Consider the following 27,466-nt stretch of genomic DNA (forward strand, 5'->3'; position numbering starts at 1 on the left):
CACATAGTTTTCAGATCTTTAAGAAACGTGTCAAGGAAAAATTGCTTTCTTCATATTGTTGATCATTTTATAAATGTTACAATTTGTGCTGGGATTGTTTGTTTATTTGTTGTTTGGGTTTTGTTTGTTTTGTTTGTCTATGGTAATTGAGTTTTGGAGGTGTGTTGGTTGTTGTGTGTTTGTTTTCGGGCCCCCTCTGAAAAGCTTTTAGTAGCTTATTTGGGGTTCCCATTTCATGCGTCCTGTATAGGATTGTTGTGCCTCATGGAATTGTGTCTGAATGTACAATAATGGCGTGTGAAATAAACGAAACGAAACAAAACGATTTATCTATCATATAATATAACTAAAGGGAGACTTGACATACAGCCCGATCCGGTTGGGGAGAGTTCTATCCCGACCGGGCTGGAGCTCTCATTACCTTGTCTCTCTTGGTTTTGTTGTAATAATAGTTTTAGACAGCTTGGGACTTATTTTGATACACTAGTTAGGGTATAGAATCGAATATTGTTAGGGAGTAGTAGTTAGTCACATAGTTTTCAGATTTATCTATCATATAGTCAAGAATATAATAGAACTAAAGGGAGACTTGGCATACAGCCCGATCCGGTTGGGGAGAGTTCTAGCCCGGCCGGGCTGAAGCTCTTTTTACCTCGTCTCTCTTGGTTTTGTTGTAATAGTTTTAGACAGCTGGGGACTTATTTTGATACACTAGTTAGGGCATAGAATCGAATATTGTTAGGGAGTAGTAGTTAGTCACATAGTTTTCAGATTTATCTATCATATAATCAAGAATATAATAGAACTAAAGGGAGACTTTGCATACAGCCCGATCCGGTTGGGGAGAGTTCTGGCCCGGCCGGGCTGGAGCTCTCTTTACCTCGTCTCTCTTGGTTTTGCTGTAATAATTTTAGACAGCTGGGGACTTATTTTGATACACTGATCTCCTCTCTCCTCTATCTTTCCATCTTTTCATTTATGTGCATCCATGTCCCAGAAATGCTTGTTACTAACCTAGCTCTGGGGAGTCATTCCCCGGAGTCCTTATGTTCTTTTTTCCCCAGCATGTTCCCTTGGATCAGAGAGGCTCCGAAATCAGGGTAGCAGCTGTCGCCATGGTCACGTTCTGTGATGCCATGTTCAACTGCTACACTGCAGTGCCCTGCTACGTCCTGCTACGTCCTGCTGTGCCTTGTAATGCCGCACAGCGTCCTGCTATGCCATGAACTACTACAAAGAACTGCTACAAACTACTATTTTTTTCTATTTTTGTTATTGCCACTCTTCATTCTAACCCCAACCGGCCCGTCAGTCACCGCCTACCAAGAGCCTGGGTCTGACCGAGGTTTCTGCCTAAAAGGAAGTTTTTCCTCGCCACTGTCGCACTGTTGCTTGCTCTGGAGGAAACTACTAGAACTGTTGGTCCCTTGTAAATTCTGGAGTGTGGTCTATCTGTAAAGTGTCTTGAGATAACTCTTGTTATGAATTGATACTATAAATAAAATTGAATTGAAATTGAATTGAATAGAAGCTTAGTCTCCTGTACAACAAATAGCTATAGCCTATTAAGCTATATCTGACTATACAACACATGAACAATGTGCTAACTACCCATTTACACACATGGCGCTAGCATAACATCAGAGTAAAGCTAATAGCGTTACGTTCACACACATAGCGCTAGCATAAACATCGAGAGAGCAGCGCTAGCAGAGAAGCGCAACAAACATAGTGCATTGAATGATGAATGAATTAACAAGGTTTACTAACTTACAGCTACAGGAATAATGCAAGTAGTAACGACAGAAATAAATACTAAACTTACAGCCAATGCTTTCGTGGTAAAAATCAATATAGGGTCCAACTTGAGTACCATGTTTTCTCCGGCATAGTTCTTCTACTTTTTAAAACACGTAGCGTGTCATGTTTTCCAAAATAAAGGTATTAAAGGTAAACTATTCCTGCGTGTATAAAGGTAAACTATTCCTGCGTGTACTTTACTACATATAATAGAACACATCTAATTAACTTACACAGAACACTTTAGAATAAAAATTATTCTTAATAACTCTGAGGGAAGAACATGGTAGCTGGTTTTAAGTCTACCATCAACGTTTACGATTTTATGGCTTATACTCTAATTGTCAATGGAGTAATTGCATTGTATTTTTACTTCTGGAACCCAGTGTGAGCAGGACTGTTGAACTCTATTTGCTTTGAGATCTCTTTCTGCTTGTGTGTGTTAGAAAATGTAAATATTAAAACTGAATATCTTGTACTTTTACTGGCTTATAATAGCCATCTTTGCCTGACACGCCCAAGGCCCCATAATTCACAGCTATCTTCAAAGAACTTTGCTAAACTTCTTCCCTTCACTCTCATGACTGTTTCACTCCCTTCACTATATCAGGTGGAGTTTTTAATTAGTTTCGAGAAGTGCAGCTGTTTGGGGCATAGTAACCATGGAGAAAGGAGGGGGGATTTCAATGTCTAAAGTGAAAACTGCAGAGTTTGCTCTTAAGTCAATCTCTGTACTCCTTGCAGTGTATGTGATTGGCTCCTTGTGCAAGTACAACTTTGTTAAAGTGACTCCAGTGATTCTTTGTTGTCTTTTGGTAATAATTTTTCTAACAGCTTGATCCTTCAAGTTGGACCCCAACATCCCTTCCTCTTCCCAGGTTTGGAACCTGAAAACCGTGCACGGGGGGAGTCAAGGACTCTCGTTGAAAAGACCTCCAACTGAATTGTTGATCAACAGAGGCCCTGATTCCGCTGGGAATAGAGAAAGGGTGATGGAACAGATTCTACCCACAAGCCATCTCTCTGATGAACAGCTGACTTCTTACCGTCAGTGTCAAATTCAATTCTGGTCAATAACCCAGTAATCACTGTCTCTACAGCACCTGTTCACTGGTTCCACTTAATATTCCACTTATTTAGTATTATTCATCATTCTCATTCTCAAATCTCACTTATTATTTACTATTTATTCATCATTATCATTCTCATATCTCACTTATTACTTATTATTTACCATTTACTACACTCCCAATTTACATTCCCAATCTCACATCTCTCTTATTTGTTTTTCATTCATCGTTCTCATTTTCTATTTCAGAACTGTCCATAATGTTTATACTGTTCATAGTGTAATATAATAACATGATACTATTTATCCCAGTATCCTTGCACTATGCTCCATATTTAAATAATTTGTATTGCACTCTTTGTTAACTCATGCCTCTATATTGTTCTGTTTAGAGTATGTATATATTGTGTGTATATATTAGTTTATATTTTTGTTTTGGTTGTTTTGTGTGTAAGCACAGTGTGAGTAACGATGCTCCAAAGAAAAATTCCTCGTATGTGTCCTCATACCTGGCAAATAAAGCTGATTCTGATGGGATCCTATAATGGAGAGACAAGATCACTGGACTCTAGGTGAGCTAACAGCTCTGTTCACTCATATTTACTTAGATCTTAACAAACTGGTGAAGAGCTGATGTTTTTTTTAGAGTAAGGTCATTCCTGACAAAACATTATCAACAAGTATTAGCTGAGTAATATTTTGTTTAATGAGTGAATGATCAATAGGAACATAACAGTTAAGAACCGGTCCCTGTTGAGTAATAGGTGAATAGGAACTAACGAGAAGGTCGACTAGCAAAACGAGAAGGTTTTGCTGAGAAAAAAAAAAAATAGAGATAGTTTGACACCATCTTATGCTTCCTGATACCGAGTACTGATCCGATACCAGCGTGTCATATACTTTATTATGTTTTTTAACAACTGCCAACTACAGTACTTCCAGATACCTATACCAGCGTTTTAGGCAGTATCAGAGGTGATACCGGAACAGGTCTAGAGCAAACAAGAAGGTTTGCTTAGTCCATAGTCTATGTGAGAAAACTACAGGAATAAATAACTCTTTGAATCACGTTACAATTCTCCATCTCTCTCTCTCTGTTTCTGTCTCTTCTCTGTCTCTGTCTGTCTTTCTCTCTCTCTCTCTCTCTCTCTCTCTCTTTCTCTGTCTGTCTGTCTTTCTCTCTCTCTATCTTTCTCTGTTGCTATCCGTCTCTTTCTCTCACCCCCAACCGGTCGAGGCAGATGACCGCCCACCCTGAGCCATGGTTCTGCTCGAGGTTTCTGCGTCTTAAAGGAAGTTTTTCCTTGCCTCTGTTGCCTAGTGCTTGCTCTTGGTGCAAACTTTTGGGTTTCTGTAAATAACATCCCAGAGTATGGTCTAGGCCTGCTCATTTATGAAAAGAGCAGTGAGATAACTGTGTGATTTGGCGCTATATGAATGAAATTGAATTGAACTGAATGCCCGAATATCAAGCAATATGGTATGGAAAAATTTCATTTTGTCAAGGGACTATGTTAATTCAGTTGGTGTGTCAGGAAATGTTTAAAGTACATTACATTGGTATGTTACCAATAACATAGGCAACTTTTGAAACAATCTTTTAGGATTTAGTTCTGCCCAGGTACTTTATTGGAAAGTGATCTCAAATAAAATTTGAATAGGATTGATGAAAAGTTGATACAAACAGCAGATTGAGAGTGTTAAACATAACTCTTTGTGTAACTATTGGTGTAAATAGCCTGACATAAACGTCATTTTTCCTTTTATTTTTGGATGAAGCCTGTTAAATGCACCTTTTACCTTTAACATTAAATGACACTGTGTGTGATAAGTAATAACAGATCATAATTAAAGATATTTTTTGATCCAATTAAAGTTGTTTTTTTATTAAAAATGAATGTCTCTTACTTTTTGTGTGTTATAATAGCAATCTTTGTCTGAAGCGCCCAGGGTCACATACCTTCCCAGCTATCTTCAGACAATCAAGGCCAGGCAACAACATTCTAAGGAGCATGGACAGCAACAGTCTCAACTCATGAAACCACAACCCACCTTTTCACCAGAGCACCAGCCAAACATGGACAACGGTGAGACAGATAATTGTTGTATTCAAAAAAACAGTTTGGAAGAAATTAGTGATGACATGTTCCAAGAATTACTTGCACATCCCCAGAGCAAGAGCACAGCCTACGCTCAGCAGAACTTTAAAGTTCTACCAAGATGAACGCCGCCCCCTACAGACTCACAATACACAGTCTAAAGGTAAAACCTACTTTATACCCTTTAGAGCACCACTGAATGATCAGTCAGACACAATAGACTTAGCCAGATACCTGATTCGCAAAGTAATAGTTAGCTCTGGACTCCTTAAGTTTGACGATAAACCAGAACACTATTGGGCCTGGAAAGCTTCCTTTGTCAATTCCACCAGTGATCTGAATTCAACCCCCAGGGAAGAGCTAGATTTACTGACAAGCAAGACCTTAGATAAACGAAAAGAGAATCATGTCTGTTTCAAGTGTGCCTCAACAAGTCACCTCGCCAAGAACTGAGACAAATGTGTGCAGTCCAAAGAGTGTAACAGCAACAAACACCTAGCTGCACTTCACCCAGGGCCAGTGCCATGGAAATCATTGAGCTCTGCTGTTAAGGAGAATCAAGGCGGGAAGCAACAGGAAGATGAGACTCCGGAGGTTATGTCAAAGTGCACAGAAGTCTGCGGGGACTCATTCGGCTCCCGATCATGCTCCAACATGTGTTTGGTCCGAGTGTACCCTGCAGGTCAAAGAGAGAAAGCTGTTAAAGCAAACGCTGTCCTTGATGAGCAGAGTAATAAATCCCTGGCCAAGACCAAGCTTTTTGACCTTTCGGGCATTGGAGCAAATGCTGCACCCTACACCCTTAAAACATCCTCAGGGATTGTGGAAACATCAGGATGACGTGCAAGCAACCTCAAAGTTGAGTCAAGGGACTTCTGGTTTGGGCCATGCAAAGATAAGACGCAAGCTAGGAGAACTCCCTCCTTAACTTTTCAATATTAACCTTTGATAACGGCACTTAATACATTTTGGCTGCCAGAATAAGACTTGTGTTGCCAAAGCCATTACTACGCAGTGAAAAGACATACCCAGTGATGTAGTGGAGGCTAAACGCACGTAAACGCCGTTTACGCACCTCTCAAAATTCTGAAATGGCGTTTACCCACCTCCTAAGTGCGTTTATCCACCTCTGAATAGCCTATCGTCCCAAAGCCATTCTAAATTAGGCTTATGTTGTTTTAGTTTCATATTGTTCATTATTAGTTTCATACGTTGTTAAACCTAAGACGAAGTCTATCATATTGCGCTACCTGGAGGGTACTAGGATTGGGCAATGGTTGGGTGCCTTGAAGTCCCGGTCGCAGCGCTGCCTTGAAGTCGCCGTTGGGGGCTTAAAACATCAAGCAGGAAGCAGCAGTCAAAGATTCGTTAGTTAGTTAGTTAATGATGAATGGGTTTTAAAAATGGATATCTGGCATTTTTTTAAGCGTCGCCAAGACAGCAGCCGTCCTCCTGATGCCAGCAAACGGTGTCGGAAAGAAGCCTAAAGCGAGTGAGTTTGGAAAACAGCACTCAACTTAATGTTTTTCAGGTTAATTGGGTTAATGGCAGATTCATGACTGACTCAAAAAGCCACGGCATTGATTAGGTTAGCCTACTCCTTTCAGACATGAAGTTGCAGGTCACCTAGCTACCTTTTCCCATTAGGGAAATTCAGGATATATTGTCTGATAAATAACTGGATGTTATTTCAGGCATTCTCTGGCCTCTGAAAGTTAGTGACAAGAAGCCCCCTTTGCTAGTCAGCTAGCTAGTTATTGTTGTTATTGCCGAAGGGGTTTCTATGAGCCAACTTGTAGCCAAGCTGGATAAACAACGACTGTCACTCAAAGAGGACATTTCTGCTCTTCTCCAGGAATCGGTTGCTTCCCTACATTCCTCGGTGAATGCACTCACAGAAACGGTTGCTGGCTTCCAGGCGCGATTACACGCAACCGAGTGTCTTGCCGGGGAGAATTTTGCTCCACTGCACACAGCTGAGAAGAAAATCAAACAGTTGGAAGAGCAAACCGGCACTCTGCTTGACCGGGTAGAAGACCTGGAAAACCGCTCTCGAAGGGCTAACCTCAGAATATTACACGTCCCAGAAGACATCGAGAAAGGCCAATCTACGGTAAAATTTGTGTCCGAGATGCTTATGAAAGTGATAAGGGAGGGCGTCTATGAAAAGCCCCCCGACCTGGAGCGGGCACACCGCTCGCTCGGCCAAAAGCCACATGAGGGTTGGCCTCCCCGCCCCTTAGTGATCTGCTTCCATCAATTCCAGGATAAGGAAAAAGTATAGCAATGGGCCCAAATTCATGATGTGGAGTTCAAGGGATCCAAACTTAGGATCTATCCGGACTTGTCAGCGGGTCTGGCGAAGAAAAGCGGTGCATTTAAGAGCATCAAACAGCTGCTGTGTGAGAAGAACGTACGGTTTAGCTTGTTATACCCTACACACCTTCGAGTTCAATTTGAAAGCCAAACGCTCATCTTCTCTTCACCAAAGGAGACCCAGGAGTTTTATGATCATTACATTGGTGAACTACCTGTTGTGGACTGTGAAATTACAGTTGGTGTGCTTTCTCTCTTCTTACATTCTCCTTTTGGATGCACTCAGGTTATTGTTTCAGTGCTAGTAAGTTCACTTCTATATATCCTGTTGGATGTGGTCTTATGCCATTTTGAAATAGCCTAATTGTTGTTTATTAATTCAATTCAATTCAATTTTATTTATAGTATCAATTCATAACAAGAGTTATCTCAAGACACTATACAGATAGACCACACTCCAGAATTTACAAGGACCCAACAGTTCTAGTAGTCTCCTCCAGAGCAAGCAACAGTGCGACAGTGGCGAGGAAAAACTTCCTTTTAGGCAGAAACCTCGGTCAGACCCAGGCTCTTGGTAGGCGGTGTCTGACGGGCCGGTTGGGGTTAGAATGAAGAGTGGAAATAACAAAAATAGAAAAAAATTGTAGTTTGTAGCAGTTCTTTGTAGTAGTTCATGGCATTGCAGGACGCTATTATCGGCTAGCAACTCGGGTCGTCTTGTTGAATGTGTGCGTTTTTATACCTGTGTTATGTTTGGGAATAGCCTAATATATTGAGGTAGCAAGAAGGACTACTGGAAGTCTAATTCACGCTAAAGCTGCAGTTCGTCGTAGTTCAGAAGATGAGCCTAGAGTGTTTCATTAGTTGCATAACAGGGATGGGTTGCCGGGTCTTACGCTTTCATTATTATTATTATTATTTTTATTTATTTATTTATTTTCCCTTTCTTTCTCCCCTTGATTTTCTCTTTGTCAAGCTCATGGCCTTTAATGACACTTCATGGCAAGCTCTGCCACCCATATGGTTTGATCTACAACTTTTAGGAAATGAGTGGCACAGAAAGTAGAAATGTGGCGGGGGGGTCTGCAGTTCGTATTACTAACTGGAATGTTAGAGGTATGAAAGGACCAGTGAAAAGGGCCCGGATAGTCTCACATCTGAAAAGACTCCACACCAAAATTGCATTTTTACCGGAAACACACCTTCGTGTTCAAGACCATATTTTGCTTAGGAAGGCTTGGGTAGCACTGGTGTCTCACTCAAATTTTAGCAGCAGAGCTAGGGGCACGGCAATAATAATTCATAAAAAGGTATTATTCACTCCCTCAGAAATATTTTCAGATCCCCAAGGGCATTATATTATAATAACAGGTAGTCTGTTTCACTCCCCAGTGGCCTTAGTATGCATTTATGCCCCCAACTGGGATGATGCTGACTTTTTCAAGAAAGTAATTACCTTGTTGCCTGATCTGAACACACATTATCTGATATTTGATGGAGATATGAACTGTGTGATGAATCCAGGTTTGGACCGCTCAAATCAGAAAACCGCAATCACATCAAAGATGTCCAGAGCACTCTCTAGCCTCATGTCTCATATAGGTTGTATAGACCCATGGAGGTTTCTCCGTCCTTGCAGAAGAGAATTTTCTTATTTCTCGCATGTACACCAGTCCTACTCTAGAATAGATTACTTTTTTATCGACAAACACCTTCTCCCTTCAATGAAATCTGTAGAGTACTCAGCCATTGTTGAATCGGATCACGCACCCCTCATACTTGATCTTTCCATTGCGCTCAACTATCCCGCGAGGTCTGCTTTGAGGTTGAACACAGCATTACTTTCAGATACAAACTTTTGCCAGTACGTATCACAATCAATAGATGATTTCCTTTTATTTAATCAGACAGACTCTATTATACCATCCGTTCAATGGGAAACATTAAAAGTTGTTCTAAGAGGACAAATAACATAATTTTCAGCAACACGTTATAAAGACAGGAGGCGGACAATTAGTCGATTCCATTTTGAAAATTGATCATCAATATTCAAAGGCCGCAACGCTGAGCTATACAAAGAAAAATTGAACCTTAAAACAAAATGTGATCTACTGTCTACGAAAAAGAAATCTGTTACGGTTGTTCAAGTGCATTTTTCCATGAACATGGGGAGAAGGCAGGGCGCTATCAGGAAGGCGCCTCAAGAAGTGACAATGGACCCCCAAGAAATCAACAGCACCTTTAAGAAATATTACTCAGATATATACTCATCAGACTTCCCCCACAATACCTCTGATATGACAGAATTTTAGACAACTTGGACCCTCCAACAATTAACAAGTCCAAAAGAGAAGCCTAGAAAGACCGTAAATAAGCAGGAAGTGGGAAAAATTAAATTAAAGACAGCAGAACGGAAAGAACCCGGGCCAGAGACTATCCAATTGAGTTTATAAAATTTTTCCCTCGCAGCTCAAGCCTCTGCTTCTTAAATGTTTAACCAGTCTTTTGAAACAGTCATCCCTTCCACGGAGCTCACGGGGGCGCTTATCACAGTTTTACAAAAGCAAGCAAAGATGCAATGGATGCAGCTTATAGGCCATATCTTTGCTAAAACGCCAGATGTTAAAATTCTTTTAAAGCCTGGCCGTTAGAAAAATTCTGTCATACTAGACAAAATTTCAATTGATCAGACAGGTTTCATTAAAGGACGTCACTCATTCGTCAAAATACGTAACGAATGTGGTTCACTCTCCAGCGTCTGGAGTTGCTCCAGAAGTGGTAGTGTCCCTTGACGCAGAGAAGGCTTTCGACATGGTTGAATGGGGCTATTTCTTCCCGTGCTGGACAAGTTCGGGTTTGGTCCAAAATTTGTCTCTTGGGTCCGGATATTATATCTTCTCCTAAGGCTGCAGTAGTCACTAATAATTTATGTTTGCAATATTTTTCACTGTCCAGAGGGACGCGTCAGGGTTGCCCTCTCAGCCCGTTGCTGTTCGTCCTAGCGATAGAACCCCTGTCAATAAAGGTTTGAAACACACAGTCCATACACGGTATTATTAGGATGGGAGTGGAATATAACATCTCTTTGTATGCTGATGATCTCTTAATTTATATTCATTCGGTCAATTATCTTCTACACCTATAATTTTGAAGACTTTGAAGGTCTTTGGTAGTTTTTCAGGGTATGAAATTAATTTCTCAAAAAGTATGTGTTTCCCTATTAATGAGAAGGCACTTCAAATAGAAGATACAGACTTGTCCTTTCGTATCACAAAGTCAGGATTTAAGTATCTAGGAATCCATGTCACCCCGTCTTTTTCTGGTTTGCGAGATGAGAATTTCACTCCAATACTTGGGAGACTAAAATCTGACCTCCAGCAATGGAGCACCATCTACTTATCTTTAGCTGGAAGAGTTAACTGTGTTAAAATGAACGTGCTGCCTCGGTTTCTATACTTATTTCAAAATCTTCCTGTCTTCTTTCCAAAGTCTTTCTTTCGAGCAACAGAAAAGGTACTTTCAAGCTTTTTATGGGGAGGTAAAACTGTAAGGCCGCGTAAAAAAATTCTTGAAAGACCAAGACAGAGGGGTGGGCTCGCCCTCCCAAATTTAATGATTTACTATTGGGCTGCAAACTTACAAACAGTTGTTTACTGGTTTCAACATTCTGAGGCAGACTGGTGTAGTGCAGAGGCCAAGTTTTGTAAACTGGCGTCACTTGCTGCATCGATTACGTCAAGACTCCCTCTCTCCCCAACATGTTTCACTTCCAGTCCGGTAGTAAGCGCAACACTTAAGATTTGGATACAATTCAGGCAAACAGTTAATCTCTCAGATCTTTCAATACTCAGCCCTGTTTGTAAAAAACATCTTTTTCCAGCTGCTACAATGGACGACACTTTCAAACAGTGGGATAATATGGCCCTTACTACCTGTAAAGATTTTTTAATGAATAACGTCTTCCTCAGTTTCGCCGACTTGGTCTGTAAATTCAACATCACCAAGTCCAAGTTTTTTCAGATATCTTCAAGTTCGTCATTTCATTCGAACCCATGTCTCATCATTCCCTCAATTGCCTGGGAACTATAGCTTGGGGGATAAACTGCACACCCCTCTGACCTCAAGGGGCCAAATCTCTACCTTATATACCAATCATGTCACTTTATAGTGTATCCATAGACCCTATAAAAGTTAAATGGGAAGAAGAATTAGGGAAAAACATATCAGATGCTGTATGGGACAGTGCTCTAAACAGGGTGAATGGAAACTCTTCCTGCACACGTTTGAATTTGATTAAATTTAAAGTTCTTCACCATATGCACTATAGCAAGGTTAGGCTGGCCAAAATACACTCCAACATGGATGACATCTGTGACAGGTGCAGAACAGACAGAGCAGATCTACTTCACATGTTTTGGTCATGTTCCAGGTTGACTGGACATCAATTTTTAAGATCTTAAATGAAGCCTTCGGTTTAAATCTACAACCTAGCTCTACATTGGCTGTGTTTGGGGAACAGAGCGATGATATTGTTATGTCCAATAGCAGGGAGAGTGTTGTTATTTTTGCAACCCTAATAGAACGACGGAGAATATTTAGGGAGAGGAAATCAGCTACATCACCAAGAGCCTCCAGGGGGTTTTGTGATATTATGATGTTTCTAACATTAGAAAAAATCTAATTCTCCCTCAGAGGATCATCTAGAAAATTTTACAAAACTTGGGACCCTTTACTGGCTTACTTTGAAGGACTCACTGCTCTTCCCTCTTACTAACTGCTGGGGACATAGGGATGGTGGAGCAAAATGACTACATTATACGTTACCAGGAGTAACAAAAGAAAGGTAGTTTTTGTCTAATATTTTACATTGTATATTTTTTTAATTTGTTTTTATTTATTTTATGTTTATTTTATTTATTTATTATTTTATTATTATTTATTTGTTTTAATTTTCTCGGCATAAGGGTTTGTTGTGGTTGTTATGGGGTTAATATAAGGGTATCTTGTTACAGTTGTCATTGTAATGTTGCACTGTACCTTCTCTAAAACAATAAAAGTATTTATAAAAAAAAAAGTTGAGTCAATAGATGGAAATGTACAGATCTTGCTTCTATCACTCATAGAGTGTGACACAATGCCAGACGACCATTGAGAGATCCCATCAGCAGAGATAGCACATCATTATTCCCACCTCAAGCCAGTGGCGGATAAAATCCCAGCCATTTATCAAGATGCAGCCATTGTTCTTCTACTCGGCAGAGACATACTGCTATACACAAAGTATGTCAACAGTACAATGGACCCAACAATGCTCCATATGCTCAACAACTTAACCTTACCTGGGTCATTGTTGGAGAAGTACTGTATGTCTAAGAAGAGTCCACAAGCCTAACAGTGTCAATGTTTACAGGACCAATGTCCTACCTAATGGGGGTACGTCTTTCCTTAGACCATGTCCTAGTGTTATTCACATCCAAGAGAAGTTTGACAAGAGGATATCAAGTCAGATTGTTCAAACCTTGAAAAAGATGGACTTACTGAAAGACGACACCAATGACTTTGGAAGCAGTTTTCAAAAGGACAAAAGAGGATTAGAAAATAGCTTTGTCTATTGAAGATCAAGCCTTCCTTGAGATCATGGACAAAAACGTCCACATGAATGATGCAAACAGTTGGGTAGCTCCCTTACCATTCCATTCCTTAAGGCTCTGTCTCCCGAATAATAGAGAGCAAGCAGCCAAATGTCTCTCATCTCTGTGTCACACACTGCCACACATGAAAAAACAATATGTTGATTTCATGCAAGAAATCTGAGTCAAATCAGGCAGAACTAATAATCCGCCAATTAATGGGACTCAAGAGTGCTGGTATCTACCAACATTTGGCGTCTACCACCCTAAGAAGCCAGACCAAATACGGATAGCGTTTGACTCCAGCGCCAGACCTCAATAATACTCTTAATACTCTTCTTTTCCGCAGGGAGCCCTTTTGTGGTCACAGCAGATGTGCAACAGATGTTTTACTGTTTAAAAATCTGTGAGGACCACTGTGACTTCCTAAGGTTCTTGTGGTTCGAAGTTAATGACTTCACAAAACGAGTGACTGAGTACTGAATGACAGTGCATGTATTCGGTAACAGTCCTTCACCAGCTATGGCTATTTATGGCTTGAGAAGGACAGTGCAAGAAGGACAAAAAGAACATGGCCAAGATGCTAAGCTGTTTGTCATGCAGAACATTTTTTTTATGTGGATGATGGACTCGCCTCATTCTCTGTTGTAGCTCTCATCGGTCAGAAGATCCAGAGTTGAAAGTTCACCTGCAAGAAAAAAGTTGCACTTGGACATAAAATCCTCCACACCCTTTTCACATGGGTGGAGTGTGGGAGAGGATGATCCGTGTTGCAAGCCGCATTTTGGGTGCCATGTTTTTTAAGGAGAACTGTTGCCTCTCTCATGAAGTACTTGTGACACTCATGGCTGAAGTCATGGTAATCATGAATGCAAGACCCCTAGTTCCAGTGTCCTCTGACCCAGGAATGCCAGCTGTTCTCACGCCAGCAATGCTGCTCACTCAGAAGATTGACCGTGTATTGGCTCCTCTGGGGAATATGGATCTCAAAGATCTCTATAGCAAGCATTGGAGGCAAGTCCAAAGTCTCTCTTAAACTTTCTGGAGACACTGGAAGCAAGAATACTTGGAGACGCTCCAGCCCGCAAAAAGTGGAAATCAGAAAGACTGCACCTACAAGTTGGAGATGTGGTAGTCCATAAAGACAATCAAGTTAGAAGAAATGGGTGGCCCACTGGTGTTATTGTGGAAACTATCTCCAGCCATGATGGTAGGATTTGCAAAGTCAATGAGTAGATCATGAGACAGGGTACTCCAAAGGTGTATTCAAGACCTGTTTCAGATGCCGTACTGCTCCTCAGTAAAGGGACATAGTGGTATTATTTAATGCCAGGCGTAGAGTGTTCTGCCTCTGTAACAGTGATATTTTGAAATGCTGTAATTCATTGCACTGCTTGGTTAAAAATGTGGTTTATTCTATTGAGTTAAAATACTCTGTGAACAGTAGATCTGTAATCCATTGCTCTGACCTTGTCATATACATTGGTCTAGAAAGATAAACAGGATGAAAGGACAATTTGTGTTTAGGATGCTGTCTAGTATACCTATATGACCTTGGGAAAAATGCACTGGGGATACATGTGGAGGTATTTCATAGTTTCCTTGAGTTTCCATTTGTTTCTGGTTTTAAGTGCTGGTTGAGTTGCTAATCTGTGTTCAATTGCTAATGCCTTGTTCAGACTGTAGGGTAACGTTTGGCTTACACTCGTCCATTACAACATTGGACTTGAGCGAAACAACATCGTGTCCGTGTGTACATTTCTATTTACCCCTTTGACAGGTAAGAACGAAGGTTGTGATATGTTTGATCAATGGATTTGTGTTTTGATTTTGTTAGGAAGGAAGGCAGTAAAATATTGCTTACAGTGATAACACAAGCACGTGAATTTAGCGGATTATATGTAAACGTGTTGCTCTATTGTAGCCTGCAGGCTAACTGCGTCACGCGAAGCTAGGTGAAGCGTGGTACTTAATGGAACATCGCCATTGTCCGTGTTAACTTGTTTTATATTGTGTGTATGAGAATGCTATTACTGCAGTTTAAGAACAGTAGTGTTAGAGTGTTAAGTGTGCAGAAGTAAGTAATTTGTGTTAGTGCAACTGGAGTAAAATTGTAAATGATTCTGGATTAATAATGAATGTATTGCAGGGGTATTTTGCAGGGTGCACTTGAGATATATTTTGTTTATTGGACAATATCTGTTTTGTTACATACGTTGTAAACTTGCTGTTATGTTACTGAAAATGCATTACAACATTGGACTTGAGCAAAACAAGATTGTGTCCGTGTGTAAATTTCTATTTACTCCTTTGACAGGGGCATAACACCTCCACTTTGTGTTGTATTATTTACATCTAATGGTGTAGAGTTGTATTGTTCTCATATTTGAGTCCCTCCTCTCTTGCTGTTGGTTTCCTGTTTGCTTCGGACTCTGTTCTAGTGAGAGGACATGCAGCAGTTACTCTGTTCTTTTTGCCTTTGGTAGTTTTGAAGATCTGAGTCTGTATTTCTATATAAATAATATCTACTTTGATATAATATTTGTGTATTGTTCGTTTAGTATAACATGCATGTTGAATTAATAGATGCTTGTGATTAGCATTTTGTCATAGACATCCATGTTAAAGTTAGCTTAAATGCTTACTAGTCCTGCAAGTCTTATGATAATGGAAATTTTCTTATGGGATAGCTATATATGTTAGACTTGAGTTGCATATTCATGCATATGTATATATGGGCAGTTTGTAAATATTGTTATGTTTCCACATTTTTACAAAATTGGAAAGATCCTTAATCCTTAATTATTATGATAATAATTACAGTTTTAAATTTGAAATTAAGGGACAGCATGTGTTCTTTGCAGGTGGAAAATAAAAGTGATGCAAATTGTTGGGCTCAAATCCTGCCCTTCTAGATTCTTTCAGGAAGAAGGGTTCAAGTCCGTAGGTTGGATAAAAGAATGTTTATTACAATAGAATATATATTCCAGAGACAAGGTTACAGAGAATATGTATCCATAGCTCTCCCCAAGTTTGTCTAACTCTTTTCCCTTTCTGCTTGATCTTATGTGCACGAGGGAGGGGCAGTTCAGTTGCTACCACGTGACATGTTTGTGTGCTGTTTTTTGTCTCCAGAAGGTTAGTGTCTAGCAGAGATCGGCCTGCAAAATAGATAACAGGTCTCAGACTGTTACTGGAGAAGATCTTTGCCCAAACACAGGACGTGTCCCTAACCACCCTTGGCCCTACTTTTCAGAATTAACTCACTCGGGAGAGCTATGGTTGGACACATTGTACCAAAAAAACTTATTATAAGGTCACAGTAAACTTTATGAACTACATGCTTCTTATTTAGAAGTGAACCCAATAATCACACTGAAACCAAGCAGACTATGTGTAATGCTTTTGCTCTTTAGCTCAAAATATAATTAATTGAACACACATGATTAATATAATGCACTACTTGAATATAATGTTTATGAGCACATATGATATGAATACATTTTATTCCAACAACATCTTTCTGTTTAATGAAAATCTCATAACTCTGTTTTTAGTGACTTGCATGCTTTAACTGTAGTTTAGCACTGGCACTGCAAGACTCAACGCCCAAGAGCGAGTGTATAGCTCTATGCTCTATAGCAGCAAGGACACACACACAACAAACACAGTTCTATAGTATATGTAATGGTATCAACCCACACAAAACTGGGGAAATCTTAGCAGGTTAGAATGTGCTATTTTGCAACCTATTTTTAGAAAAAATATTTTCACACTGTCGTCCAATGCAGTAATCGTCTCCTGGCAGTCACTTTATGTCGTTCAGGTCAGTATACTCAAAAGTCTTGGAAGTTTCTGTGAGCAACTATAGATGACAAAAAAAGGGGGTGTTTTTCTAGAAAACAATACAAAAAACAGAGTTTGAGTTTCTAAATATTCTATCATTATTACAATATAGGAAAGAATAGGTATTTTAGGAAAGTCAGGATAGGAGATAAGGCTATTGACCTCTCTGTCCCCGGCTGCACGCCCAGAAGTTAAAAAAAAAAAAAAAAAGTGTGTTAAGGTTGAAATTGCATATAGAGCTCTTGGTTTTAAACTCAAACATTCATGGCCAAAATCCAAAGTTTCTAACAGCTGATTTTTAATATGTTGCATTTAAAGTAGAGAAGATACACTAGTATTCAGGGAAATCAATTGAATGCATTGCAGCTTTGAGAAATAATATAGGAAATAAGTTCACTCTACAAATGCTAGCTCAGTAGGTATACAGAGTTAAAAAAAAAATAGTTTTAAAGATTCATCATCTGAATCTCCATTGACCCAGAGCCCATGCCATGGTTTTAAAAGTGTTATGGTGTTGGGCACAGCAGAGCAGCTTCAAGACTAAAGAGCCTCTTGTTTTGGAGGTCTGAAGGACTCCTGCATTTTAGGGCATCCTGAGGAGACAGGGTGGCCTTGGTCTGTCTCATCCACTGCACCAACGAGATGATATTACAGTCACAATGCCACGTGTTGTCATGGAGGTAAAGCTTCTTCAGGTCTGACGGGGGCAAAAATTTAAATTATCACTTAAATTGAATCATCAGTAAACAATGTAATCATTTCTACCTCTACTATTATGTGTCACTCTTTTTTTCCTGTGAAAATGGGACAGGCTAGTGGTAGTCGTACCAGGCATATGGGAAAACATGTTTCCATCCACAGTCTTCAGGCGATTTCCACTAAGAGCCAGCTGAGAAAGATTGGCCATGTTCCTAAACACATCAGTTGGCAGGTGATCCAGACCATTGTTCCTCAGGTAGAGTTCCTGTAGTACATTTATTTTTGTGTCATTAAATTGACCAGTGCACAATAAGAAACATGCAATGCGGTCTCATTGTACATATAAACAATGTGCAAATGGATATAAAAAGTAAAAAAAAATGGTTACTTGTAAAGTCACCTAATATTCCTAATATACATACATTAGCTATGAATACAACCTAAACTAAAAACAATCAAACAGACAATGCATGTCAGAAATTATCCATAGATGGGTATTTCTCACACTAAACTAATTCTGACTTTTCCATCAGATTTTCTCTTTGTGAATAAACCCAAGACATTGTGTTACCTGCAAGCTGCCCAGGCCATCCAAAGTTGACAAGCTCAGTGTGGACAGAAGATTGTTGTCTAGAACCAGCATTTCCAGAGATTGCAGTGGTCTAAATGCTCCAGCAGGAAGTTTCTTCAGACTGGATTTGGAGAATCAGAGAAGAAAAAATAATCTTAAAAAAAAGAAATCCTTTGAAGATGTGGTACAGCAATTCCACAGGTCACAATGTTTCAGATATTAACAACTTGATCATCTGTTTGGGGGAGCCTGATCAGGCATCTAGCAGACATGGGAAAGGGATCTGTACATTACACTGGATGATGAGGAGTGGGACAGAATTGTTAGGAATATTAAAACTATGTTACATGTGTACTCATTCAGATCAAGCTCATGTGTCGCTTCAATTGGAAATCCTCCACATTGTCTGAGAAGGGTCTGGTTGCAGACCTCCTCTGTGGGACTTAAGACTTGGATTGAAAAAGACACCAAATTGTTGGAAATGTTAGACAGAAGACGGCAAATTACTTCATGTGCTATGCTTCTGGTATCCAAGCACTGATATGTAGTTGCATAACCATTATTTCTGAGAACTGCTTCACATCTGTGTTGCCTAGGGTTGACCAACTTCTGGCACATGTGAACAGGTATTCCAGCCCAAGACGATTGAACTACTCTACATTCAACAATTCCTTTGCATTGCTGGGTTTTGCCTCAGAAACAGAATGTATGATGTCACCCCACAAGTGTTCTATGGGATTGAGGTCTGGGGATTAGGCTGGCCACTCCATAACATCAATCTTGTTCATCTGGAACCAAGACTTTGCTCGCTTGCTGGTGTTTTGGGTCATTGTCTTGTTGAAAGATCCATTTCAAAGGCATTTCCTTTTCAGCATAAGGCAACATGACCTCTTCAAGTACTTTTGATGTACTGAAAGTGATCCATGATCCCTGCTATGAGATAAATAGGCCTAACACCACATGTATGAGAAACATTCCCATAATATGATTTTTGCACCAGCATGCTTTACTGTCTTTACAGTGTACTGTGCATTAATTCAGTGCATGGGGGTCATCGGACAAACTATCTGCGGCCCCTGGACCCAAAAAGAAAAATTTTGCTCTCACATCACGCCACAGATTGTTGCGAAATTTCTCCTTTGGCCACTCAATGTGTCCTTTGGCAAATTTAAACCTATTCAGTACATGTATTTTTTTCAGCAATGGGACTTTATTTTTCTAGCTGATAGCTTTGCTTCACATAGCCTTCTTCTGATTGTAACACAGTTAAGTCTTTGATTTTCCTGCAGCTGATCATTGGTTGAGCCTTTGCCATTTTGGCTATTCTTTGATCCAAAAAGTAGTTGACCGTTTATTTCCACGTTGTTCAAGCTTTGGATGCCATTTCAAGGCATTTAAACTCATTTTGGCTGAGCAGCCTATAATTTTCTGCATTTCTTTATGTTTTCCCCTTTCCAATATCAACCTTTTAATCAAAGTCCGCTGTTCCTCAGAGCAATGTTTGGAACAACCCATTTTGCTGAGTATTTTAGTGTGAAATGCACTATAACCAGCATGCACAACATTTGCTTCCTTCCTTCCTTAAATATGGGCGATATTTGACACACAGAACCAATCACCTCACTAACTGAACACAACACTGCTATTATTTTGAACATGTCCCTCTCAGTTACAGATTCAATTACACAGAATGAGCAGCATGCATGTTATGTCTGTTGGGTCTGTTGGATTTCTATGACTCTACAACACATTATTTTGGCATGTAGAAATATCCCTTCTACCAAAAAATATGATTTATGAGGTAAGTTATGTTGGACTCCTACTATTTTGAACACAACTGTATGTCTGATTTCAAGGACCCAGATTCCATTTTTCCCAAGATTTTTTTTCTACAAGATGGGTCAAGCCTATGTGGGAAAGATAAGGACATACTATAAGATGCTGTGTTCAAACCAGTTCAATAATAGCCAGACAGATTTGTCTGGGAGGATGCATAAACGACAGTGTGCCTTGAATCCAAGAGAGGGATTGTGAGATGGTTAGAGCAGTGGCGTTTGAAAAAATTGACATATAAATGGTCTGTAAGATTGATTGTCTACACTAAAAAATGGGGAAAGTACATGCGCTTTCTGGAAGGCTCTTAAGAAGCCATGTGCTGTGGAGAGGCATTTACTATGTAAATGTAAATGTGCTGTATTTATATAGCGCTTTTCCAGTCTTAACAACAACTATGTGCTTATGTGTTATCATACATGGTATTTATTTGGTTTGCAGTTTGTCATTTTGTTGTATTGTCTTGAATATTATGGTTATTATTCCATCTTGTCTTCATTTTTGTATAAGGAAGTAGTGATGACGAGTTGGAGGGTTCAGGGGGGAGGGGATGTGTTCGTGTTGTGAGTTGTTTGATTTGTGTTTTGTACTAAAAAAACAAAACACGCTATTCATCCCGTATCCGAGGAATAGTCTGATTCTCACTACACATACCTACCTTACTAAATCTATTTAACTATGGCAATGCTAAGCGTAGTATGTTTGACATTGGTTTATAGAAGCATCTACTACAGGGCAAATGTGATGACCTGTTATTGTCTAAGTTGAGGAACATGAGCTGTCTGAGTCCAGCAAAGGCCTTAGGAGAGATCTTCTGGATGCGATTCTGGGAAAGGTCCAGAACTTTGAGGGCGATCAGAGGCTTAAAGGCATTAGACGGTAGCATTGTCAGCGCGTTGAGAGGAAGATCTAATTCTGACAAGTTCCTCATTCCAGCAAACATCTCAGGTTTGAGGATGCCAATCTGGTTCTGTCCCAGCATAAGGAAGCGAAGGTTCAGGAGGTCCTAGAGGCATGAAAAGATATTTTTTTGTGGTCAGATTATTGCATTGTGATTGCTGTACATGTAATGTATTCTTCTCTAAACTCCTCCTATACCTGAAATCCTCTTAGTGGAAGGTTGGTGATGTGGTTGCCGTAGAGGTTTAGGAGCATCAGTTGCTTTGCACCAGAGAACGCCAGGGGGTGGATGGACGTGATGGCATTTTGTTCCAGGTTAATACTCTCAATCTTTGGAATTGATTTCAGAGCCTTAGCCTTCAGGTCTGTGATACCGTTCTCACCTTTAGACAGCAGTTAGAAAGTTAACATCGACCCACACTGTTTGTTTACTGGCAGTAAATGTCTGATAAATGTGTCTTGAATGTCACAATAATCCTTGGGACGATTTGATTAAAGGAGAATTACGGTTGATTTGAACACAAAACACTGTTGTTTGGAAATTTGGAGTGCTGTCAGTAGCAAGAAAAATGAAGTGATTCCTCCCGAGGTAACAGCAAATCTGACTGCAGTAGATGTGACAGAAAGGCATAAAAGTTGTGTTAATCCATACGTCTGTTTATTTCCTGTTTTCCAGTGAAGTCCACACTAGTCAATCGTGGAACTAATTTTTCCGTTATTTGCCGTAGTAATGTCCTTAGTAGTGACTATGTAGAAACAGGCTGTAACCTGACACCAAAGTGGAGCCAGGAGAGCTGCAGTTCAACAGTTCAAGAGCTATAGTGCATGCGCATAGGTAACTAAGCAACAGTGGGCTCTTGAACTTTTGACCTACTGCAGCCAGCCACAGCTGTCCTGGCTCCACTGTGGTGTCAGGTTACAGCCTGTTTCTACAGAGTCATTACTAAGGATATAACAACGGCAAATTGTTTTTATTTGAGTGGAAAAAATACATTTTGGAATATTGTATGAGTTCGACAATCAACTAGTGTGGACTTTGCCGGAAACTAGGAAATAAACAGAGGTATGGATTAACACAACTTTTATGCCTTTCTGTCACATCTACTGCAGTCAGATTCACTGTGTTCCCTCGGAAGGAATCACTTCACATGGGTAGGCACTTGTAATTACATTTTGAACATGTTTAGAGGCTAAAAATGTTTAAAACCTTGTCCTGTTTAAGCCTGCTAGAGTTAGCCCCGCTAACTCTAGCAATGAGATAACACAGTGTAGGCAGCACCATCCATCCATCTTCGACCGCTTATCCGGTGTCGGGTCGCGGGGGCAGCAGCTCCAGTAGGGGGCCCCAAACTTCCCTTTCTCGAGCCACATCAACCAGCTCCGACTGGGGGATCCCGAGGCGTTCCCAGGCCAGGTTGGAGATATAATCTCTCCACCTAGTCCTAGGTCTTCCCCGGGGCCTCCTCCCAGCTGGACGTGCCTGGAACACCTCCCTAGGGAGGCGCCCAGGAGGCATCCTTACCAGATGCCCGAACCACCTCAACTGGCTCCTTTCAACGCGAAGGAGCAGCGGCTCTACTCCGAGCTCCTCTCGGATGACTGTGCTTCTCACCCTATCTCTAAGGGAGACGCCAGCCACCCTCCTGAGGAAACCCATTTCGGCCGCTTGTACCCTGGATCTCGTTCTTTCGGTCATGACCCAGCCTTCATGACCATAGGTGAGGGTAGGAACGAAAATTGCCCGGTAGATCGAGAGCTTTGCCTTCTGGCTCAGCTCTCTTTTCGTCACAACGGTGCGATAAACAGAATGTAATACCGCACCAGCTGCTCCGATTCTCCGACCAATCTCACGCTCCATAGTCCCCTCACTCGCGAACAAGACCCCAAGGTACTTAAACTCCTTCACTTGGGGTAAGGACTCACTCCCTACCCGAAGAAAGCACTCCATCGGTTTCCTGCTGAGAACCATGGCCTCAGATTTAGAGGTGCTGATCCTCATCCCAGCCGCTTCACACTCGGCTGCGAACCGATCCAGAGAGTGCTGAAGGTCACAGACCGATGATGCCATCAGGACCACATCATCTGCAAAAACCAGCGATGAGATCCTAAGCCCACCGAACTGCAACCCTCCCCGCCCGACTACGCCTCGATATCCTGTCCATAAATATTATAAACAGGATTGGTGACAAAGCGCAGCCCTGGCGGAGGCCAACCCTCACCTGGAACGAGTCCGACTTACTGCCGAGAACCCGGACACAGCTCTCGCTTTGGTCATACAGAGATTGGATGGCCCTGAGAAGGGACCCCCTCACTCCATACTCCCGCAGCACCTCCCACAGTTTCTCCCGGGGGACCCGGTCATACGCCTTCTCCAGATCCACAAAACACATGTAGACTGGTTGGGCATACTCCCAGGCTCCCTCCAGGATCCTTGCGAGAGTAAAGATCTGGTCCGTTGTTCCACGACCAGGACGGAATCCGCATTGTTCCTCTTCAATCAGAGGTTCAACTATCGGCCGAACCCTCCTTTCCAGCACCTTGGAGTAGACTTTACCAGGGAGGCTGAGAAGTGTGATACCCCTGTAATTGGCACACACCCTCTGGTCCCCCTTTTTGAAGAGGGGAACCACCACCCCAGTCTGCCACTCCTTCGGCACTGTCCCAGACTTCCACGCAATGTTGAAGAGGCGTGTCAACCAAGACAGCCCCCCCACACCCAGAGCCTTCAGCATTTCTGGACGGATCTCATCAATCCCTGGGGCTTGCCGCTGTGGAGTTGTTTGACTACCTCAGCGACCTCCACCAGGGAAATTGACGATAATCCCCCATCATCCTCCAGCTCTGCCTCCACCACAGAGGACGTGTCAGCTGGATTTAGGAGTTCCTCAAAGTGCTCCTTCCACCGCTCTATTACCTCCCCAGTTGAGGTCAACAACGTCCCATCCTTACTGTATACAGCTTGGATGAGTCCCCGCTTCCCCCTCCTGAGGTGGCGAACGGTTTTCCAGAAGCACCTTGGTGCCGACCGAAAGTCCTTCTCCATGTCTTCTCCGAACTTCTCCCACACCCGCTGCTTTGCCTCTGCCACGGCAGAGGCTGCAGCCCTTCGGGCCCGTCGGTACCTTGCAACTGCGTCCGGAGTCCTCTGGGATAACATATCCCGGAAGGACTCCTTCTTCAGTCGGACGGCTTCCCTGTCCACCAGGGTGTTCGTGGGTTACCGCCCCTTGAAGCACCTAAGACCCTAAGACCACAGCACAGTGTAGACAGCACCAATTGTTTTCATTTTTCTTGCTACTGACAGCACTCCAATTTTACAAATAACAGAGCTACGTGTTCAAATCAAACAGAATTCTCCTTTAACCACAAGGTATTCACCTAGTTTGAGGATCCAGGCATCACGGGGCAGTTTGGAGGGAAAGGCATGAAGTGCCCTCTTATGACAGTTGACCTCTGACTTTTCTGGACCAGCCTTTCTGGAGCATCTACAAACATCAGGACAACCCTCCACAGCCTGCACCATCCAAAGGATCACCAGCATCAACCAAGCCAAGTGTTGCATCTCCCCTGCAGAGTAGAGGATGTAGAGAGACATAGAAAGAGATGGCCTTGTCATTGAGAATGCAGTTGTGATTATACTAGGGTGGGTCTTGAGTTGCATTAGGACCCAGAAAAGTATTTTACACAGTGTGAGCTTAAAGACTATATGTAAAGACTAGCCACAAATCATTCAAAACATAGTTTTGGCATAGACTGGCTACAGAGAACACTGCTCTGTGGGCCATTTAATCAGCTTTTTAAAACAAAAACAGCGACAGAGACAGAAGAAATCAAAAGTTACAGACTTACAGTTTGTTGCAATAAAAACTAAAATAGATCTGTTTAGTTGTGCATGGTTGATCCGTACGAATCAACACTGAGTGAAACCTTGCATCCATTACAAGGTTTACCTATAGTAATGGTGTGAAATAATTGTATATGGTCACTGTTACTTAAAGTAGCCTGATAAATCTCTACGGGGGGTTGCAGTGAAAATATACAGGCAACGCAATTTTCTGTTCACGTGAAAGGCGCCTATCTACCAGACGGAATAACAACGTGGATTTCGTTGCCACTTAAATGTCTGCGCTGCCTTTGCATGCTCCAAAACGGACGTTAGAGGCAACAGAAACATTGCTGCATGGGATGCAAGTTAACACTAACTGTATACTTGGCAGCAGGTAACATGGCTGTTAGCCCATCGTTAGCAAGTAAAAACAGTTAAACACAGTTAGCATCCTGACAGCTTAACGATGTAAAAGTATAACGGAATTTTACTGTAGGATTCCAACATGTAGTCTGCCGCTAGAGCTATGAGCTTAAAGACACAACTAGCACTACGGTCACTGTTGTGGTCAGAAATCTTTTATTTTGATAGGACAGCTCTCGCAAAGTTCAGGTCTTCACCATCAGCCAATGACAAAGCGCCTTTTAGTCACACGTTTCACTCATTGAGCAAGCGTGGAAGTTCCATAGACAGCAGAGTAGTTTGGAAATAAACAAAATGGATAGTGATGAAAACCCAGGTACTAGTGAAGAGAATCAGCCAACCACTCAGTCTCAAACCAAACTTGTTCTAAAATAAGGCTTGCATTCTGTGGCGTATTTTGGATTCAAGCAAGACAACAAGGATTAGTCTGATGTGGGACAGGCTTTGCCGTCGTTGCAGCACCACAAGGTAACACCACAAATCTTTACCAGCCCATCAAACGTGCAAATATGATGAAGCTGCACAAAGTAAGGTCCAAAAGTCTTCCAAAAACATCTTTGCACAATGCAATGCCATACTCAATAGGAGTAAGGAAATAACAGAAGCCATCTAGGAAAAGATATGGCTCCACCATTCACCGTAGAACGTGACGAATTTCAAAAGAAGATCCATACATTGGACGCCACTTAATACCCTCCCGCAACTATTTTTCATACGTTGCACTGCCATCTATGTTCAAAAAGCTGCGGCCTGTAGTTGAGGCAGAAGTGCAGCAAGCGGATTATTTTTCAACAACGACCAATTTATGGTCCAGCCGAACAATGGAACCATACATGAGCCTAACTGTCCACTTCATAGCGACTGATTTCACCATGAAGAGCAAGTGCCTACAGACTGCTTATTTCCCCGATGACCACAAAGGTGAGCTCTTGGCACAAGGACTGAAGGATGCCCTTGTTATGTTTAATAAGGACACTGCACAAGCTGTTAAAGCTACTTTACTTTTAGACCAAAACAACAGTGTCTCACGCATGCGCCGAGGCGCTACAACCTAACACAAGTTAAGACATTACCAAACAATCACAGATCAATTTGTCCTGAACAGACAGAACAGCCCTAGCATCTTGGAGTGTGGAAGAAGAGAAAATGGTGTGTATAACAGACAATGGATCAAACATAGTGAAGGCAATCTCCATCAACAACTGGACCAATGTTTTGGCCACAGGCTACATCTGGTAATTGGTGAGTTTGTGTCATCATCATAGTCTTTATTATTCAGGATACAAAAAAAACGGTCTATAGTAATTGAAATTTTTTTAGTAGGATAACCCCTTGAGATTTACCATCTCGTTTTTGAGGGGTTCCTGAACAAGATACCACACAAAAGAATTGCACATATACAAACAAGACAAATAACAACAAAAAACACAACATAACATGATCATTCAAAATATAGCCTAACATTTCTGTAAAATGTCAGTGACATCCAGACAGTGACATCCAGACAACAAATACGACATGAATGTGTTTTGATTTGAGTTTGATGTTCTGTCAAAAATCATAGTATGTGTTTTTGTTTTACTAAAAATTAAATTATTAGCTAAAAGCCAGCGCTGTAAGCTTTTTAAAGCTGACTGTAGATCTGCTTCAATCTGTACTAAAGATTGACGAGAAAATACATACTGTTTTTCTCTATGAACACACGGCACAATCCGCCTCTCAGTCCCCCCACCCCCGTAATAAGCCAGGAACGCTTGGAGATAAAAGCCTTGCCCCCGGCAGTTGTGCGCACCATCCAGGGCGCAAGAGCCACCTCTACTACTACTACGTGTTAGACGGGTCAATGGTCCGCAGTCCAGCGCTGGTGTATGGGAAAAGGTGAAGAACTCACATCATGTCCTCTGCCCCTCCTGCTAATACCTGCAGACATTGGTGGATAATGATTTAGCTCCATCTATAGTTAAAGCCTATGTGGTGGCCATCTCGTCCTGCCACAAAGGTGTATAGAGGTTGTTTTTTGAGTAACCCCTAGTGAAGCATTTTTTGAAAGGGGTCAGACGATAGAAACCTGTTGTGCGCTCTCTCACAGCTCAATGGGATTTAACCCTGGTGCTCCGAGCTCTGAGGAAACCTCCTTTTGAGCCTCTAACATGTCTCTCCCAAGATGCTGGAGGCAAGACGCTGGCTGACATTTATGCAGCGGCTTCCTGGGCATCCCTGCCCATACATCTTTTTTTATCTGTGTGATGTGTCAAGAGTCCTCTAAGACTCACTTGCGTTATAATCATTTGTAGTTGGCCAATGCATCAATGCAGCATCATTTATGTTCACATAGTGATGCATCGATAATTTGATTAATTTCAACACCCCTAGTAGTATCTATGTGCAGATTGTAGAATAGAGTTTGGGATATTAGTGACAGTAGATTGTGTAAGAAATTGTTAATATGGGACA

The 27,466-nt window shown here is 41.4% G+C and overlaps 2 protein-coding genes across 3 annotated transcripts in view; one reads left to right on the forward strand and one right to left on the reverse strand.

The window, feature by feature from the left end:
• Window positions 1-27,466, forward strand: part of mdn1 (midasin AAA ATPase 1) — a 1,030,807-nt gene that overhangs the window by 287,225 nt on the left and 716,116 nt on the right. The window lies entirely within an intron of this gene.
• The window catches only part of si:dkey-1j5.4 (leucine-rich repeat-containing protein 15), a 36,191-nt gene continuing 24,671 nt past the window's right edge, over window positions 15,947-27,466 (reverse strand). For both annotated transcript variants that reach the window (XM_032542358.1, XM_032542359.1), the window contains 6 exons: window positions 24,142-24,330; window positions 20,962-21,146; window positions 20,613-20,869; window positions 18,031-18,151; window positions 17,589-17,724; window positions 15,947-17,457 (listed from right to left, as the gene is read on the reverse strand). In XM_032542358.1, coding sequence (XP_032398249.1) covers window positions 17,267-17,457; window positions 17,589-17,724; window positions 18,031-18,151; window positions 20,613-20,869; window positions 20,962-21,146; window positions 24,142-24,330 — 1,079 coding nt within the window. In that variant the 3' untranslated portion in view covers window positions 15,947-17,266. The remainder of the gene's footprint in view (window positions 17,458-17,588; window positions 17,725-18,030; window positions 18,152-20,612; window positions 20,870-20,961; window positions 21,147-24,141; window positions 24,331-27,466) is intronic.

This window comes from Etheostoma spectabile, chromosome 18 (genome assembly GCF_008692095.1).
Source record: "Etheostoma spectabile isolate EspeVRDwgs_2016 chromosome 18, UIUC_Espe_1.0, whole genome shotgun sequence".
NCBI lineage: Eukaryota > Metazoa > Chordata > Actinopteri > Perciformes > Percidae > Etheostoma > Etheostoma spectabile.